Raw genomic sequence first — 20,000 nt, 5'->3', positions numbered from 1 at the left:
GAAGTTAGAAATAGAGATACAGGAAAAAAAAAACATATAACGTAAAATTCAAGCAGTACACTTGAAAAACCATTAGAAATGGATAAATTTATATGAAAATATAAACTACAAAAATAGATGCACCAATAATCTCAAAAGGAATTTGGAAACTGGTCAAAGAGCTACCATTTTTTAAAAGGCTCCTAGATAATTTTACAGGTAAATTCTACATAAGCTTCACATCATTTCTCCCTTTTAAAAAAGTCCTTGTTGAATTCTGACTAGAAATGCAGTACATTTATTAATTTTAAGGGATTAATATTTTTATAAAATTAAATCTTTCCATTTGGCAACAGTAAAATTTGGATTGTAAGAAATGCTATTTACATTTCTATCTTAATACATTTAACTTATAATTAGCTAGTTTATCACTGAGTTAAATTATTGCAAAAACTCTCTAGTTGTTCTCCCTGACTGCAAAATCCAATCCATACCCTAATGAACAACTAATAAAAAAACTATGTCATGTAAAAAAACTAAAATATAGTTTTACATGACTTATTAAAAAATTTTACAAACATTATACTTACTTGGACAGATAGATAATAATACCAACTGGTTCTAATACCCATGCCTGCCTGAGGAAGCAAAACCGAATACATTTTCCCTATAACTGACCCTTGAAAAATATGGGGGTTACAGGAACCGACCCAACGGAAAATCCACATATGAATTTACAGCTGGCCCTTTGTATACATGGTTCCACACCTGCAGATTCAACCAACCACAGATTGTGTAGTACTACAGTACATATTTATTGGAAAAAATCCATGTATAAGTGGGCCCTCACAGTACAAACCCATGTTGTTCAAGGACTGACTGTAATTGCAAATGCTAAGCAGGATTCAGAGAGTCATGTTTGCAGTTCAGATTTCAGTACCAATTTGTTCTCTAAACTAAGCAAGTCACATTTTAGCTTCTATTGGTCTCTGTAAAATGGTCTAGATCAGTGATAGTTCATAATGGAGTTTTGGAGGAGGGAGATAAATTCCCAAATTCCTTTAAAATTCTCATTAAATCCACAGACCTTCTCCAGAAAAAATTATACTCACACAGAAAATTTTTATTTTAAATTCAGAAAAAAAGTTTTAAATGACACTATCTGCTACAAATTGAATGCCTGTGCCCCCCCAAAATTCATATACTGAAATCTAATCCCTAATGTAATGGTATCTGGAGGTGGAGCCACTAGGAGATGAATAGGTCATGAGGGTGGTACCCTCATGAATGGAATTAGCACCCTATAAAAGAGATTCTAGAAAGCTCCTTTGCCATTTCTGCCATGTAAAGACACAGCAAGAATATGGCCATCTATGAACCGGGAATCAGGTTCTCACTGGACACCAAATCTTCTGGTGACTTGATATTTGGACTTCCCTACCTCCAGAACTGTGAGAAATAAATGTGTGTTATTTAAGCTACCCAGTCTAAAGTATTTTGTTATAGAAGCCTGCTATGGTCAAATGTTTGTGTCCTGCCCCCAAACTCATTATGTTGAAATCCTAATACCCACTGTGATCATATTAGGAGGCAGAGCCTTTGGGAGGTGATTAGGTCATGAGGGCAGAGCCTTCATGAATGAGATTAACACCCTTATAAAAGGGGCCTGAGAAAGCTCTCCTTCTGCCATATGAGAATACAAGAATTCTGAAAGCCAGAAGAGGACCCTCACCCCATCATGCTGGTACTCTGATTTTGAACATCTAGCCCCCAGAACTGTTAGAAATAAATTTCTGTTGTTTATAAGCTACCCAATCCCTGATATTTTGTTAAAGCAGTCTGAAGGGACTAAGACATGGCCCAAATGAACTAAAACACTAGTTTCAAGACTTATAATATTAATTAAAAAATGGAATTATAATAAATGTTTTTAAAATACACACAAAATGCTGTTCTATATAAAATCACCTGGTATGGTAGGCAGAATTCTAAAATGGCCTCCATGATCTCCATCCCTAAAGTTATGCTCTGTATAATCCACTCCTTTTAGTGTGAATACAACCTGTGACTTGCTTTTAGCCAACAGAATATTGCACAGTGATGAGATGCCAATCCACTTATTAGACTGTATTATATATTTGACCTGTGAACAACATGGGTTTGAACTGCCTGCGTCCACTTATACAAGGATATTTTTCAATGAATACTGTACCTATATTTTCATTTTACAGATCTTTATATCAACTAAGTATAGGGAAAAGTGTGTTCGATTAGAGATCACAATATGTGGAATCAAAAGAACTAGGGTTTGGGGCTTCCCTGGTGGCGCAGTGGTTGAGAGTCCGCCTGCCGATGCAGGGGACACGGGTTCATGCCCCAGTCTGGGAAGATTCCACATGCTGCGGAGTGGCTGGGCCCGTGAGCCACGCCACTGAGCCTGCATGTCCAGAGCCTGTCCTCCGCAACGGGAGACGCCACAACAGTGAGAGGCCCGCGTACCGCAAAAAAAAAAAGAAAAAAGAAAAGAAAAGAAAAGAACTAGGGTTTGAGTCCTGACTCTACCCTAGCTGTTTTGCCTTCCTGGATAAATTCCTTTGGAATTTATCAATTCCTTTGTTTTTGAGGCAGAGATAGCAGTATGCAAATTTTCGACTGTGAGGGAAGGGATGGCATTCCTAACCTCCATGTCGTTCAAGGATCAACTACATAGCTGAGGTGATAAGGTGTCACTCTCATGATTATATTATATTGCATGAGACTGTCTTAGCAAGAAAGACTCTTTGCTGGCCTTAAAGAAGTGAGATGCTATAATGTAAACTGCTTATGGAGAAGGCCACATGGCTAAATGCCCCAGTCCTACAACTGCACAGAACTGAAATTTGCCACATCTACTTAAGCTTGGAAGAGGACCCCAAGTGACCAAAAAAAGCAGAGCCTAGCCAACGCCTTGACTGCTGTATGGTGAGGCCTTGAGCATAGGACACAGATTAGCCATGCTCAGACTCCTAAGCCATTCAAAACTATGAAACAATTTAAATTGTTTTAAGCTGCAAAATGTGAGGTAACTTGTTATGCAGAAATAGAAAACTAAAAGCATATTGTTCATTTTATATTCAGTATTTCAAGCAGTACTCTCATTTTCTTTGCAAATTTATGTTATTTGATTCTTGAATCATGCAGGTACATACTTGTAGGACACTTAAGTCCAGCCACTCACGGGATGAGAGTGACCAAATGGGTGACATGATGCTCTGATAGTTAAGAAGTTAACTTGTAGCAAAAGGAAGTTTACCAAAGACAAGATGAAACAAAGGGTTACTTGTATTCTTTTCATTGGATCACATAAAAAAGGGTGGGCTACATTTACAATCTCTGAAAATTTTTCCTATTTGCTTCTTGCATCTCTTATACCTTCTTAAAATAGATAGGGAAGCTATTGTTTTACCCATTTTAGTGATGAAAAATATGAAGTTCAAGTGGGTTAAAGGGACTTGTCCAATGTCACTTAACTAGTAAGTCTGCTCTGACTCATAATATGATGTTCTTTCCTCCATGATACTGCCTATAATTGAGTGAACTATGGTAATTTTCATAACCATGACAGTAAATGTGTCTAAATTTACCATTTGGTTTTCGAAACTTGCTGAGAAAAGTCAACTGACAAGAAAGAAGTATCTTAGGAAGAAACTTAGTACACATATACACTCACAAACACACATACATACACACCTATATTCATATACATACTAATATTGTCTATATATACAATTATCAGAGCCTTATTAATCACATTTAGATGCACAGAGATTCTGTGTTACCTGGACTTGAGGCATATCTTCTTTTACTTTAAGCTCTTTCACTATAGACTTCTTCCTGAAAAAAAAATGTTTTTAAATATATCATGATATTTTATGATATTTGCATGACTACTTTGCTTTCTTGATGAGTAGTTAAACCATTTTAAAGAAATGAAATTTTGAGAGATGCACCCAAAATGATGGAGTAGGAAGACCCCAAACTTACCTCCTCCCACAGGCACACCAAAATTACAACTATTTACAGAGCAACTATTGATGAGAATGACATGAAGACTACCAAAAAAGACTGTCCACAAGTAAAGATATTAAGAAGTAACCACAATGAGATGGATAGGAGGGGTAAAGACTCAGTACAGTAAAGACCCACATTCCTGGGTAGGTGACCCACAAATGGGAGGATAATCACAATTGCATTTGTTCTCCCCCAAGGAGTGAGGGGTCTGAGCTCCACATCAGACTCCCTACCCCAGGGGTCCAACACTGAGAAGATGAGCCCCAAGAACAATATGCAAGCCCTGCTGGCCTGTGAAGGCCAACAGGGCTTGCATATTGGAGAGCAGGAGGGCTGTAGGAAACGTAGATCCCACTCTTCTGGGACATGCAAAATCTCACACGCTGAGTCCCAGTGTAGGGGCAGTAATTTAAAAGGAGCCAGGGTCAGACCATTTGCTGATTTTGGAGAGCCTCCTGGAGAGGTAGGAGGCAATTGGGACTCCCCTTGGGGACACAAAGGCTGGCGGCACCCATTTTGGGGAGCTCATTCTACCATGAGGACAAGGTGCTCTCAAGCACCATTTTGGAATCCTCCCTCTAGACTATTAGTACCAGGGGCTTACCCACTCACCAGCAGGCTGACACTAGCCCAAGGAGCCCCTGACCCCCAGCCTGGGTACCCAGCCCTGCCCACCAGCAGGCCAGCAACCACCACATGAGGCAGGATCTGGCACCCTACCTCAGGAAACAAACACACAAAATCTCAAATAAACAATCTCATCTTACACCTAAAGGAAGTAGAAAGAGAAGAACAAATAAAGTCTAAAATTAGTAAAAGAAAATAAATAATACAGATTGGAACATAAAGACTAAAAGAAATAATAAAAGAGGTCAAGGAAACTAAAAGCTGGTTTTGAAAAGTTAAACAAAACTGACAAAACTTTATCCAGATTAAACAAGAAAAAAAGAAAGAGCGGTCCCAAATACATAAAATAAAAAATGAAAGAGAAATTACAACTGACACCACAGAAGTACATAAGAGATTAGTACAAACAATTATACACAGTAAATGGACAACCTAGAAAAAAATGGATAAATTCCTAGAAATGTACAATTTCCCAAGACTGAATCAGGAAGAAACAGAAAATATGAACAGAGTGATCACCAGAAATGAAATTGAATCAGTAATCAAAAAACTCCCAATGAACAAAGTCCATGACCAGATCACTTCACAGGTGAGTTCTAACAACCATTAAGAAAGAGTTAACACTTACCCTTCTCTAACTATTCAAAAAATTTAAAGAGAAGGGAACACTCTGAACTCATTCTATGAGACAAGCATCACCCTGATATGAAAACCAGACAGAGACACCACAAAAAAGGAAAGTTACAAATCAATATCACTGATAAATATAAATACAAAAATCCTCAACAAAATATTAGCAAACCAAATTCAACAATACATTAAAAGGATCATACACCATGATCAAGTGGGATTCTAACTATGGTTTCAAGGATAATTTGACATCCAAAAAACAACTAACATAATACACCATGTTAACAAAACAAAGAATAAATATCATATGATCATCTTCATAGATGCAGAAAAAGCTTTTGACAAAGTTCAAAATCCATTTATGAGAAAAACTCTCAACAAAGTAGATACAGAGGGAACATTCCTCAACATAATAAAGGTACTATATGAAAAACCCAAAGCCAATATCATATGCTACAAGAAAAAGCTGAAAACATTTCCTGTAACATCAAGAATAAGACAAGGATGCCCATCACCTTTATTCAACATAATGTTGAAACTGAAGTCCTAGTCACAGCAATCAGACAAGACAAAGATATAAAAGGAATCCAAATTGGAAAAGAAAAAAATAAAACTGTCACTGTTTGCACATGACATGATACTACATTTAGAAAATCCTAAAGATGCTACCAAAAAAGACTATTAGAAACAATAAGTGAACTCAGTAAAGTTGCAGGATACAAAATTAATATACAGAAATCTCTTGGGTTTCACACACTAACAACAAACTATCAGATAAAGAAATTAAGAAAACAATCCCATTCGTAATTGTATCAAAAAGAATAAAGTACTTAGGGATAAATCTAACTGAGGAGGTAAAAGACCTGAACCTGGAAACCTGTAAGAAAGTGATAAAAGAAATTAAAAATACCATTAACAAATGGAAAAATATTCCATGCTTATGGAGTGGAAGAATTAACATTGTTAAAATGACATACTACCAAAAGAAATCTACAGACTCAGTACAATCTCTATAAAAAAAACCAATGGCATTTTTCACAGAACTAGAACAAATAATTCTAAAATTTCTATGGTAACACAAAAAGACCCCAAATAGCCAAAACAATCTTGAGAAAGAACAGAGCTGGAGGTATCATGTGCCCTGATTACAACCTATACTACAGAGATATAGTAATCAAAACAGTATGGCACTGGACAAAAACAGACACACAGTTCAATGAAACAGAGAGCCCAGAAATAAATTCATACATATATGGTCAATGAATCTAAGACAATGGAGGCAAGAATATACAATGGGAAAAAGGCAGCCTCTTCAATTAATGATGTTGGGAAAACTGAACAGCTACATGTACTGTAGAAGAATCAAACTGGACTACATTCTCACACCATATACAAAAGTAAACTCAAAGTGGATTAAAGACTTAACTATAAGGCCTGCAACCATAAAACTCCTAGAAGGTAACATAAGTGGTACACTCTTTGACATTGGTGTTAGCCATATTTTTGGTATATGTCTCCTCAGGCAAAAGAAACAAAAGGAAAAATAAACAAATGGAACTACATCAAACTAAAAAAAGCTTTTGCACAGCAAAGCAAACTATCAACAGAATGAAGAGTCAGCCTACTATATGGGAGAAGATATTCCCAAATGATACAAATGATAAGGAGTTAATATCCAAATACAAAGAACTCCTACAACTTAACATCAAAAAAACCAAAAAATCTGATTTTAAAATGGCAGAGAACCTGAATAGACATATTTCCAAACAAGGTGTCTAGATGGCCAACAGGTGCATGAAAAGATGCTCAACATTACTAATCACCAGGGAAATGCAAATTAAAACCTCAATGAGGGGCTTCCCTGGTGGCGCAGTGGTTGAGAGTCCGCCTGCCGATGCAGGGGACACGGGTTCATGCCCCGGTCCGGGAAGATCTCACATACCGCGGAGCGGCTGGGCCCGTGAGCCATGGCCGCTGAGCCTGCGCGTCCGGAGCCTGTGCTCCACAATGGGAGAGGCCACAACAGTGAGAGGCCTGTGTACCACAAGAAAAAAAAAAAAACAAGGAAAAAAAAAACCTCAATGAGATATCACTTTATACCTGTCAGAATGGCTATTATCAAAAAGACAACAAATAACAAGTGCTGCAGGGATGTGGAGAAAAAGGAACCCTTGGTGCTTTGTTGGTGGAAATGTAAATTGGTGCAGTCAGTATAAAAAAAAAGTATGGGAGTTCTTCAAACAATTAAAAATAATACTACCATATGATCCATCAAGTCCACTTCTGGGTATTTTTTCAAAGAAAACAAAAACACTATCCCAAAAAAATACATGCACCCCTATGTTCATTGCATCATTATTTATAAATGCCAAGATATGGAAGTAACCTAAGTACCCATCAATAGATGAATGGATAAAGAAGATGTGGTATGTATGTGTGTATATACAGATATAGATATAGATACCATATATATGATGTAATATAACTCAACCATAAAAAAGAATGAAATCTTGCCATCTGTGACAACATGGATTGTCAGACAAAGAGACAAATACTGTATGATTTCACTTATATATGGAATCTAAAAAACAAATGAACAAACACAGCAAAACAGAAGCAAACTCATAGGTACAGAGAACAAACTGGTGGTTTCCAGAGGGGAGGAGGGAAGGGGGATAATTAAAATAGGTAAGGGAGATAAAGAAATACAAAATGCCAGTTATAAAATCAATAAGTCATGGAATGTAATGTATAGCATAGGGAATATAGTCATTAACATCATAATAACTTTGTGTGGTGACAGACTTATCATGGTGATCATTTTGTAATGTATTAAAATATCGAATTACTGTGTCATATACCTGTAACTAATATAATAAGCCAATTATACTTGAATAAAAAAGAAAGTAAAATTTCATAACAAATTCATATTTTTAAAAGCCATAAAATTCATAAAGGTTAAATGATAAATAACTGAATAACATTTCTCAAACTGACATCTCGTTGGTATGATTAAAATATGGTACGTTGAGATGGGAAAAGGATTTCCAAAGTACATTGGTCATTTTTTCTTCTCTGGTCATCTTTTCTTTCCTCAAGAAAAGGCCATTTGTCTGATGAATTTCTTTTCAGAATTTGTGGAACTCTATAAAGTTTGAATTCACAGTTTTGTTAATAAACTATATATTTATATGAGGGTTTGATCAAGAAAATTCCAACTGCACAAATTATTTTATATTAGTAAAGAAAATATTCTCTTGGTAAGGCCACTTTACAATAACCCATATACATTAAAAATAGATACTTTTTTTAATAAAATAAGACAACCAAGAAGTACAGTAAAAATGAAGAGCCCAGACTGGGGAGAGGGATTAACATACAAATTACAAATCACTAGCTAAACCATCAAGAAAACATTGTAAATCCTTTTTTCCCTAAAATTATTTGTATTTAATTGTTTACCTATTCCTGAATATCTTGTGATTTATTCTACTCTAACCCATTTTTAGTTCTTTGCTCTTCCCTTCTCAGCTTTCTCCCACAATCATATCCTGGTCTGCTTATAAAACTATATATTTGCTAATGCTATGTTTTTTCAGAAACCTGTTAATAAGTTATATTTATATGACCCTAAACTGTATAAAATGAAAATATAAGTTTATAAGTAAAAACTATTAACAAGTATCTTTATGTCTTACTCTTCTGAATCTTCAGATATTCCTTCGTCTTTTTTCTTCTCCATTTTCATAGTTTTCTTTTGTCGCTCACTTGTAGCCTTTGTTTTCTATGTAGTTTTATATAAGCCAGAAATAAACAGTTAAGGAGACCATAAATTATAGGTAAATACATGATAATACACATTACTAAGATTGCCATTTTACTTTGAGAATCACTATACTATGTTTCAAGGCAAATTATCTGAATAAAAGCAAAACAAAATTAATGATATAGGCCGAATGTTTGTTATAGTGCTTTACAGAACGTAAGTTGCAAATAAGCTAATGCATATCCAACAATTGAATTCCTTGACAAATTACAGTCAGTTCTGCTATAACATTGCATACAACATCCTGAAAATCACCTCACTGTGAAAAATCATATGATAAAAACTGCAGGATATATGAGGAAAATGGGGTAAGGTGCACAGAACGCAAAAAAACTGTTGATGATACATTAAAAAAAATAAAAACTTAATAAGAACATTAATCCAGTTTTATACAGTTAAATGATTAAGAAATACATACTACGAGAAACATAGCTCATTATCTTGAATAAGACATGAAGCTTGTTTTTGGAAATGAGCATCAAACAGATTTCAACTTGTGAGTTATTATGCAGTATGGGAAGGAAGGCTACCTGAAATTGCATGAAAAGTTGTAACACCATATGTGGACTGGTGTGGCACACAATACACATGGTAAACCGAAGAAGCTTGTAGAAGCTGTTTTTCTACATTCACCTACTACTATTTTCAGATGAATTTGTACATAAGCAAATGTAAAATTCACATTATGCTCAAACTGTTCTGTCATGTTGTAACAAATCTGCATTTCAAAACAAATATTAGAGCAGAAGTGACCACAGGTTTTAAAGTATTCTTGAACTACTATGTGGTACTGGATTATTTTCTACAAGAAAGTATAGAAAAAATTTGACAATTAGAGTATTGAAAATTTTAAATGAGCTTAATAATAGACACTATTAGGTATTGGGAGATCATTTCCTATTTCAGACCACAACCTCCAACAGATACCAAATTCACTGTAGCAAAGTTCTCACAAGTTAAACCCCAAGCGTAACAATTCCTATAAAATATAGAAAATAAGTATAATAATACATTTTTAATGAGAATTGTTAAGGTTGCCAAATAATTTTCCAGTTTAAACACGAGTTTTGGTACATATTTCCTATTAAGAAAAATCTAATATACTGGCAATCAAAACATACTAAAATAACGAAAAGGAAAAAAGACTAAAAAATAATGAACAGATCATCAGTGAGTTGTGCGACAACTTCAAGTGGATTAATATACTTACAGTTGGAATTCACGGAGAGAAGGGGTGGGAAAAGAGAGTAACTATTTGAAGAAATAATGGCCAATTTTTTTCAACTTTGATGAAAACTGTATATCCACAAATCCACAACAGTACAAGGAAAACTACCCCCCAAGATACACCTTAATCAAATTATTTAAAAGCAGCAATAAAAAGAAAATCTTTAAAGCAGACAGCGGAGAAAAGCAGAATACACACAAGAATAAACAAGAGAACAGATTTCTTGTAAGAAATAACGCAAGCCTGAAGACAAAGGAGCAATATCTTTAAACCACTCAAGCTAGAATTCTTTATCCAGGAAAAATATCTTTCAAAACTGATGGCAAAATAAATTTTTTTTTGTCTGGAAATCAAAGAGGTGAAAGAATTCAGCAGCAGCAGCCCTGCACAATAAAAAAGATAAAGAATCCTTCAAGGAGAAGAAAAATGAGACCAGATAGAAATAAGAAAAAACACAAAGAAGAATACCACAAATGATAATTATGTGGGTAAATATAAAGACTGTTTTCTTGTTATTTAAATCTCTATAAAAGGTAATATCTTACAGCAAAATTAATAACAATGTGTTGTGCAGTAAAATGTATAAAAACAATTGCACAAAGGCCAGAAAGGGACAAATGAAAGTATGTTTCAAGATTCTTATACATGAAGTGATTCAATGTCATTTGAATAGAAACTACAGTAAGTTAAAAACAAGACTGTAAACCCTAAAGCAGCCAATAAAGTAACCCACTGAGCAGCAAATTGAAAAGTAATACAGATTTTGCTACCTGAAAGTAGGGTGCTGTTGCAACACATAACTAAAACTATGGAAATGGCTTTGAAATAAGGCAACAGTTGCAGAGGCTAGAAGAATTTTAGGGAGCATAAAAAAAATATTCATGAAAAAATATTATGGGAAGAGGAAACATCCTTTAACGTGATACATGGTTTTGAAAGAGAAAGAGAGACAGAAAGGCAGGCTGACTAATAACAAAAAACAAGAAAACATTCCCCTTAATATCAGGAACAACAACGACAAAAAATGCCTGCTTTCATACTGTCTATTCAGTATTATTCTAGAGGTCTTTCCCAGTGTAGCAAGGCAAGAAGAAGAAAGTATTACAAGTTGGAAAGCAAGAAAATTTAGGCAATCATTTACAGATACTTCAATTACGAAAGTAGGAAATAAAAATCTAACCATTATGATAGTAGCTAGGTTTGTAGATGGAAAATTCAATATACAAAAATTTGTTACATTTCTCTAGCAATAGCTTTAAAATATTTTAAAAGATACAAATAACATAGCATAAAAATACAAAGTACCTAAGATTAACCTAACAAAAATGAATAAGAGCTTTATGAAGAAAATCATAAGCACTGATTGTAAGCATTACAAAACTTTCCAAAATTGCAACATTTAATGTTTGTAAACAAAAAGATGTATCTCGATATCCTATATGTAAATCTCTCAAATTTGATGTACAGCTTGAGTGCAATAGTAGAATTTGACAAATTAACTCTAAAATTTACAAGAAAGTGCAAAGACCAAAAACAAATAAATTCTCATATATTACAAGGTGGGTTAACTTGCCCACAAAATACCAGGACTTACAACAAATATATAACCATTAAAGATCTCAGGCATTGGTGTAGGAATACACAACGCTAAAAGAACAGAAAAGAAAGAACAGAAACAAATCTTTTTTATGTAGTAAAAGATTTGCATTGTTTTAGGCAGTAATATTTTCTAGCAATAGCATACCAAAATATATATATCTAGGAGCTCCTATTTAGGAAGCTATAATAGAAAGCCAGGTGATGGCAGAAGTGGAATAAATAAGGAGTCAGCTAATGTAACTACAGGCACTCTGCAGAGCCAAGGGGAGCTGCAGGTACAGTCTCAGCTCTCCTGTTATTTTCCTAGCCTTTGCCCTGTGTAATGATGAAGATGCCATAAAATAATTGGCAGGAGTCCCTCCCATCAGGAAGCTTGCACAAGCCTCTTAGATAGCCTCATCCACCAGAGGGCAGACAGCAGAAGCAAGAACTACAATCCTGCAGCCTGTGGAACAAAAACCACATCCACAGAAAGACAAAATGAAAATGCAGAGGACTATGTACTAGATGAAGGAATAAGACAAAACCCGAGAAAAACAACTAAATGAAGTGGAGATAGGCAACCTTCCAGAAAACAGAATTCAGAATAATGATAGTGAAGATGATCCAGGACCTCGGAAAAAGAATGGAGGCAAAGATCGAGAAGATGCAAGAAATGTTTAACAAAGACCTAGAAGAATTAAAGAACAAACAAACAGAGATGAACAATACAATAACTGAAATGAAAAACACACTAGAAGGAATCAATAGCAAAATAACTTAGGCAGAAGAATGGATAAGTGACCTGGAAGACAGAATGGTGGAATTCACTGCCATGAAATAGACAAAAGAAAAAAGAATGAGAAGAAATGAAGACAGCCTAAGAGATCTCTGGGACAACAGTAAACACACCAACATTCACATTATAGGGGTCCCAGAAGGAGAAGAGAGAGAGAAAGGACCTGAGAAAATATTTGAAGAGATTATATTTGAAAACTTCCCTAACATGGGAAAGGAAATAGCCACCCAAGCCCAGGAAGTGCAGAAAGCCCCAGGCAGGATAAATCCAAGGAGAAACATGCCCAGACACATAGTAATCAAATTGGCAAAAATTTAAGACAAAGAAAAATTATTAAAAGCAACAAGGGAAAAACGACAAATAACATAGAAGGGAACTCGCATATGGTTAACAGCTGATTTCTCAGAATAAACTCTACAAGCCAGTACGAAGTGGCACAATATATTTAAAGTAATGAAATGGAAGAACCAAGATTACTCTACCTGGCAAGGATCTTTTTTTTTTTTTTTAACATCTTTATTGGGGTATAATTGCTTTACAATGGTGTGTTAGTTTCTGCTTTATAACAGAGTGAGTCAGTTATACATATATATATGTTCCCATATCTCTTCCCTCTTTGTCTCCCTCCCTCCCACCCTCCCTATCCCACCCCTCCAGACAGCCACAAAGAACCGAGCCGGTTTCCCTGTGCCATGCGGCTGCTTCCCACTGGCTATCTACCTTACGTTTGTTAGTATATATATGTCCATGTCTCTCTCTCGCCCTAACACACCTCACCCTTCCCCCTCCCCATATCCTCAAGTCTGTTCTCCAGTAGGTCTCTGTCTTTATTCCTGTTTTACCCCTAGGTTCTTCATAACATTTTTTTTTTCTTAAATTCCATATATATGTGTTAGCATACGGTATTTGTCCTTCTCTTTCTGACTTACTTCACTCTGTATGACAGACTCTAGATCTATCCACCTCATTACAAATAGCTCAATTTCGTTTCTTTTTATGGCTGAGTAATATTCCATTGTATATATGTGCCACATCTTCTTTATCCATTCATCCGACGGCGGGCACTTAGGTTGTTTCCATCTCCGGGCTATTGTAAATAGAGCTGCAATGAACATTTTGGTACATGACTCTTTCTGAATTCTGGTTTCCTCAGGGTATATACCTAGTAGTGGGATTGCTGGGTCATATGGTAGTTCTATTTGTAGTTTTTTAAGGAACCTCCATACTGTTCTCCATAGTGGCTGAACCAATTCACATTCCCACCAGCAGTGCAAGAGTGTTCCCTTTTCTCCACACCCTCTCCAGCATTTATTGTTTCTAGATTTTTTGATGATGGCCATTCTGACTGGTGTGAGATGATATCTCATTGTAGTTTTGATTTGCATTTCTCTAATGATTAATGATGTTGAGCATTCTTTCATGTGTTTGTTGGCAGTCTGTATATCTTCTTTGGAGAAATGTCTATTTAGGTCTTCTGCCCATTTTTGGATTGGGTTGTTTATTTTTTTGTTATTGAGCTGCATGAGCTGCCTGTAAATTTTAGAGATTAATCCTTTGTCAGTTGATTCATTTGCAAATATTTTCTCCCATTCTGAGGGCTGTCTTTTGGTCTTGTTTATGGTTTCCTTTGCTGTGCAAAAGCTTTGAAGTTTCATTAGGTCCCATTTGTTTATTTTTGTTTTTATCTCCATTACTCTAGGAGATGGGTCAAGAAGGATCTTGCTGTGATTTATGTCATAGAGTGTTCTGCCTATGTTTTCCTCTAAGAGTTTGATAGTTTCTGGCCTTACATTTAGGTCTTTAATCCATTTTGAGCTTATTTTTGTGTATGGTGTTAGGGAGTGATCTAATCTCATACTTTTACATGTACCTATCCAATTTTCCCAGCACCACTTATTGAAGAGGCTGTCCTTTCTCCACTGTATATTCCTGCCACCTTTATCAAAGATAAGGTGACCATATGTGCATGGGTTTATCTCTGGGCTTTCTATCCTATTCCATTGATCTATCTTTCTGTTTTTGTGCCAGTACCATACTGTCTTGATTACTGTAGCTTTGTAGTATAGTCTGAAGTCAGGCAGCCTGATTCCTCCAGCTCCATTTTTTGTTCTCAAGATTGCTTTGGCTATTCGGGGTCTTTTGTGTTTCCATACAAATTGTGAAATTTTTTGTTCTAGTTCTGTGAAAAATGCCAGTGGTAGTTTGATAGGGATTGCATTGAATCTATAGATTGCTTTGGGAAGTAGAGTCATTTTCACAATGTTGATTCTTCCAATCCAAGAACATGGTATATCTCTCCATCTGTTTGTATCATCTTTAATTTCTTTCATCAGTGTCTTATAATTTTCTGCATACAGGTCTTTTGTCTCCTTAGGTAGGTTTATTCCTAGATATTTTATTCTTTTTGTTGCAATGGTAAATGGGAGTGTTTTCTTGATTTCACTTTCAGATTTTTCATCATTAGTATATAGGAATGCCAGAGATTTCTGTGCATTAATTTTGTATCCTGCTACTTTACCAAATTCATTGATTAGCTCTAGTAGTTTTCTGGTAGCATCTTTAGGATTCTCTATGTATAGTATCATGTCATCTGCAAACAGTGACAGCTTTACTTCTTCTTTTCCGATTTGGATTCCTTTTATTTCCTTTTCTTCTCTGATTGCTGTGGCTAAAACTTCCAAAACTATGTTGAATAAGAGTGGTGAGAGTGGGCAACCTTGTCTTGTTCCTGACCTTAGTGGAAATGCTTTCAGTTTTTCGCCATTGAGGATGATGTTGGCTGTGGGCTTGTCATATACGGCCTTTATTATATTGAGGAAAGTTCCCTCTACACCTACTTTCTGCAGGGTTTTTATCATAAATGGGTGTTGAATTTTGTCAAAAGCTTTCTCTGCATCTATTGAGATGATCATATGGTTTTTCTCCTTCAATTTGTTAATATGGTTAATCACATTGATAGATTTGCGTATATTGAAGAATCCTTGCATTCCTGGAATAAACCCCACTTGATCATGGTGTATGATCCTTTTAATGTGCTGTTGGATTCTGTTTGCTAGTATTTTGTTGAGGATTTTTGCATCTATGTTCATCAGTGATATTGGCCTGTAGTTTTCTTTCTTTGTGACATCCTTGTCTGGTTTTGGTATCAAGGTGATGGTGGCCTCGTAGAATGAGTTTGGGAGTGTTCCTCCCTCTGCTATATTTTGGAAGAGTTTGAGAAGAATAGGTGTTAGCTCTTCTCTAAATGTTTGATAGAATTCGCCTGTGAAGCCATCTGGTCCTGGGCTTTTGTTTGTTGGAAGATTTTTAATCACAGTTTCAATTTCAGTGTTTGTGATTGGTCTGTTCATATTTTCTATTTCTTCCTGATTCAGTCTTGGCAGTTTGTGCATTTCTAAGAATTTGTCCATTTCTTCCAGATTGTCCATTTTATTGGCATAGAGTTGCTTGTAGTAATCCCTCATGATTTTTTGTATTTCTGCAGTGTCAGTTGTTACTTCTCCTTTTTCATTTCTGATTCTATTGATTTGAGTCTTCTCCCTTATTTTCTTGATGAGTCTGGCTAATGGTTTATCAATTTTGTTAATCTTCTCAAAGAACCAGCTTTTAGTTTTATTGATCTTTGCTATTGTTTCCTTCATTTCTTTTTCATTTATTTCTGATCTGATTTTTATGATTTCTTTCCTTCTGCTAACTCTGGGGTTTTTTTGTTCTTCTTTCTCTAATTGCTTGAGGTGCAAGGTTAGGTTGTTTATTCGAGATGTTTCCTGCTTCTTAAGGTGGGCTTGTATTGCTATAAACTTCCCTCTTAGAACTGCTTTTGCTGCATCCCATAGGTTTTGGGTCGTTGTATCTCCATTGTCATTTGTTTCTAGGTATTTTTTAATTTCCTCTTTGATTTCTTCAGTGATCACTTCGTTACTAAGTAGTGTATTGTTTAGCCTCCATGTGTTTGTATTTTTTACTGCTCTTTTCCTATAATTGATATCTAATCTCATGGCGTTGTGGTCGGAAAAGATACTTGATATAATTTCAATTTTCTTAAATTTACCAAGGCTTGATTTGTGACCCAAGATATGATCTATCCTGGAGAATGTTCCATGAGCACTTGAGAAAAATGTGTATTCTGTTGTTTTTGGATGGAGTGTCCTATAAATATCAATTAAGTCCATCCTGTTTAATGTATCATTTAAAGCTTGTGTTTCCTTATTTATTTTCATTTTGGATGATCTGTCCATTGGTGAAAGTGGGGTGTTGAAGTCCCCTACTATGAATGTGTTACTGTCGATTTCCCCTTTTATGGCTGCTAGTTTTTGCCTTATGTATTGAGGTGCTCCTATGTTGGGTGCATAAATATTTACAATTGTTATATCTTCTTCTTGGATCGATCCCTTAATCATTATGTAGTGTCCTTCTTTGTCTCTTCTGATAGTCCTTATTTTAAAGTCTATTTTGTCTGATATGAGAATTGCTACTCCAGCTTTCTTTTGGTTTCCATTTGCATGGAATATCTTTTTCCATCCCCTTACTTTCAGTCTGTATGTGTCTCTAGGTCTGAAGTGGGTCTCTTGTAGACAGCATATATATGGGTCTTGTTTTTGTATCCATTCAGCCAATCTGTGTCTTTTGGTGGGAGCATTTAGTCCATTTACATTTAAGGTAATTATCGATATGTATGTTCCTATTCCCATTTTCTAAATTGTTTTGGGTTCGTTATTATAGGACTTTTCCTTCTCTTGTGTTTTTGTCTAGAGAAGTTCCTTTAGCATTTGTTGTAAAGCTGGTTTGGTGGTGCTGAACTCTCTCAGCTTTTGCTTGTCTGTAAAGGTTTTAATTTCTCCATCAAATCTGAATGAGATCCTTGCTGGGTAGAGTAATCTTGGTTGCAGGTTTTTCTCCTTCATCACTTTCAGTATGTCCTGCCACTCCCTTCTGGCTTGTAGAGTTTCTGCTGAGAGATCAGCTGTTAACCTTATGGGGATTCCCTTGTGTGTTATTTGTTGTTTTTCCCTTGCTGCTTTTAATATGCTTTCTTTGTATTTAGTTTTTGACAGTTTGATTAATATGTGTCTTGGCGTATTTCTCCTTGAATTTATCCTGTATGGGACTCTCTGTGCTTCCTGGACTTGATTAACGATTTCCTTTCCCATATTAGGGAAGTTTTCAACTATAATCTCTTCAAATATTTTCTCAGTCCCTTTCTTTTTCTCTTCTTCTTCTGGAACCCCTATAATTCGAATGTTGGTGCGTTTAATGTTGTCCCAGAGGTCTCTGAGACTGTCCTCAGTTCTTTTCATTCTTTTTTCTTTATTCTGCTCTGCAGTAGTTATTTCCACTATTTTATCTTCCAGGTCACTTATCCGTTCTTCTGCCTCATTTATTCTGCTATTGATCCCATCTAGAGTATTTTTCATTTCATTTATTGTGTTGTTCATCATTGTCTGTTTCATCTTTATTTCTTCTAGGTCCTTGTTAACTGCTTCTTGCATTTTGTCCATTCTATTTCCAAGATTTTGGATCATCTTTACTATCATTATTCTGAACTCTTTTTCAGGTAGACTGCCTATTTCCTCTTCATTTGTTAGGTCTGGTGGGTTTTTATCCTGCTCCTTCATCTGCTGTGTGTTTTTCTGTCTTCTCATTTTGCTTATCTTACTGTGATTGGGTTCACCTTTTTGCAGGCTGCAAGTTCGTAGCTCCCGTTGTTTTTGATGTCTGTCTCCAGTGGCTAAGGTTGGTTCAGTGCGTTGTGTAGGCTTCCTGGTGGAGGGGACTAGTGGCTGTGTTGTGGTGTATGAGGCTAGATCTTGTCTCTCTAGTGGGCAGGTCCACGTCTGGTGGTGTGTTTTGGGGTGTCTGTGGACTTATTATGATTTTAGGCAGCCTCTCTGCTAGTGGGTGGGGTTGTGTTCCTGTTTTGCTATATGGTTGGCATAGGTTGTCCAGCACTGTAGCTTGCTGGTCGTTGAGCGAAGCTGGGTGCTGGTGTTGAGATGGAGATCTCTGGGAGATTTTCGCCGTTTGATATTATGTGGGGCTGGGAGGTCTCTTCTTGACGAGTGTTCTGAAGTTGGCTCTCCCACCTCAGAGGCAGAGTCCTGACTCCTGGCTGGAGCAGCAAGAGCCTTTCATCCACTCGGCTCAGAATAAAAGGGAGAGAAAGTAGAGAGAATTAGTATAAGTAGGAGGAAATAGGAAAGAAAGAAAGAAAGAAAGAAAGAGAGGAGGGAAGGAAGGAAGGAGGGAAGGAAGAAAGAAAGAAAGAAGAAAAGAAAGGAAGAAGGCAAGAAGGAAAGAAAGGAGGGAGGGAGGGAGGAGGGAAGGAAGGAAGGAATGAGGGAAGGAAGGAAAAAATACAGAAAGAAAGAAGATACAGTAAAATAAAATAAAGTATAATAAAGTTATTGAATTAAAAAAATAATTATTTAGAGGAAAAAAAAAAGGGAAGGATAGAACCTTAGGACAAATGGTGGAAGCAAAGTTATAGAGACAAAATCTTACATAGAAGCATACACATATACCCTCACAAAAAGAGGTAAAGTGGAAAAAATCATAAAACTTGCTCTCCAAGTCCACCTCCTCAATTTGGGACGATTCGTTGTCTCAAAAAGGGAAGGAAGGAAGGAAAGATAGAAAGAAGGTAAAGTATAACAGAGTTCTTTAAATTAAAATTAATTATTAAGAAAAAAATTAAAAAAAAAAATGGTCGGATAGAACGCTGGGACAAATGGTGGAAGCAAACCTATACAGACAAGATCTCACACAGAAGCATACACATACACATTCACAAAAAGAGGAAAAGGGGAAAAAATCATAGATCTTGCTCTAGAAGTCCGCCTCCTCAATTTGGGATGATTCGCTGTCTATTCATGTATTCCACAGAGGCAGGGTACATCAAATTGATTGTGTAGCTTTAATCCGCTGTTTCTGAGGCTGCTGGGAGAGATTTCCCTTTTTCTTCTTTGTTCTCACAGCTCACAGGGGCTCAGCTTTCGACTTGGCCCTGCCTCTGCGTGTAGGTCGCTGGAGGGCGTCTGCTTTTTGCTCAGACAGGACGGCGTTAAAGGAGCCGCTGACTCGGGGGCTCTGGCGCTCTCAGGCCGGGGGCAGGGAGGGGCACGGAGTGCGGAGCGGTCCTGCGGCGGCAGAAGTCGGCGTGACGTTGCCCCAGCCTGAGGCCCGCCGTGTGTTCTCCCTGAGAAATTGTCCCTGGATCCCGGGAACCTGGCAGTGGCGGGCTGCACAGGCTCCCCGGAAGAGGGGTGGGGGCAGTGACCTGTGCT

The 20,000-nt window shown here is 36.5% G+C and overlaps 1 protein-coding gene across 1 annotated transcript in view; it reads right to left on the bottom strand.

The window, feature by feature from the left end:
* The window catches only part of CCDC7 (coiled-coil domain containing 7), a 150,102-nt gene that overhangs the window by 64,798 nt on the left and 65,304 nt on the right, over positions 1 to 20,000 (bottom strand). Inside the window, exons 12-13 of the mRNA XM_007447300.1 lie at positions 8,985 to 9,070; positions 3,798 to 3,852 (exon numbers count right to left, since the gene is read on the bottom strand). Coding sequence (XP_007447362.1) covers positions 3,798 to 3,852; positions 8,985 to 9,070 — 141 coding nt within the window. The remainder of the gene's footprint in view (positions 1 to 3,797; positions 3,853 to 8,984; positions 9,071 to 20,000) is intronic.

The sequence above is a fragment of the Lipotes vexillifer genome, unplaced genomic scaffold, assembly GCF_000442215.2.
Source record: "Lipotes vexillifer unplaced genomic scaffold, Lipotes_vexillifer_v1.1 scaffold297, whole genome shotgun sequence".
NCBI lineage: Eukaryota > Metazoa > Chordata > Mammalia > Artiodactyla > Lipotidae > Lipotes > Lipotes vexillifer.
This window is presented reverse-complemented; position numbering and strand designations above follow the sequence as displayed.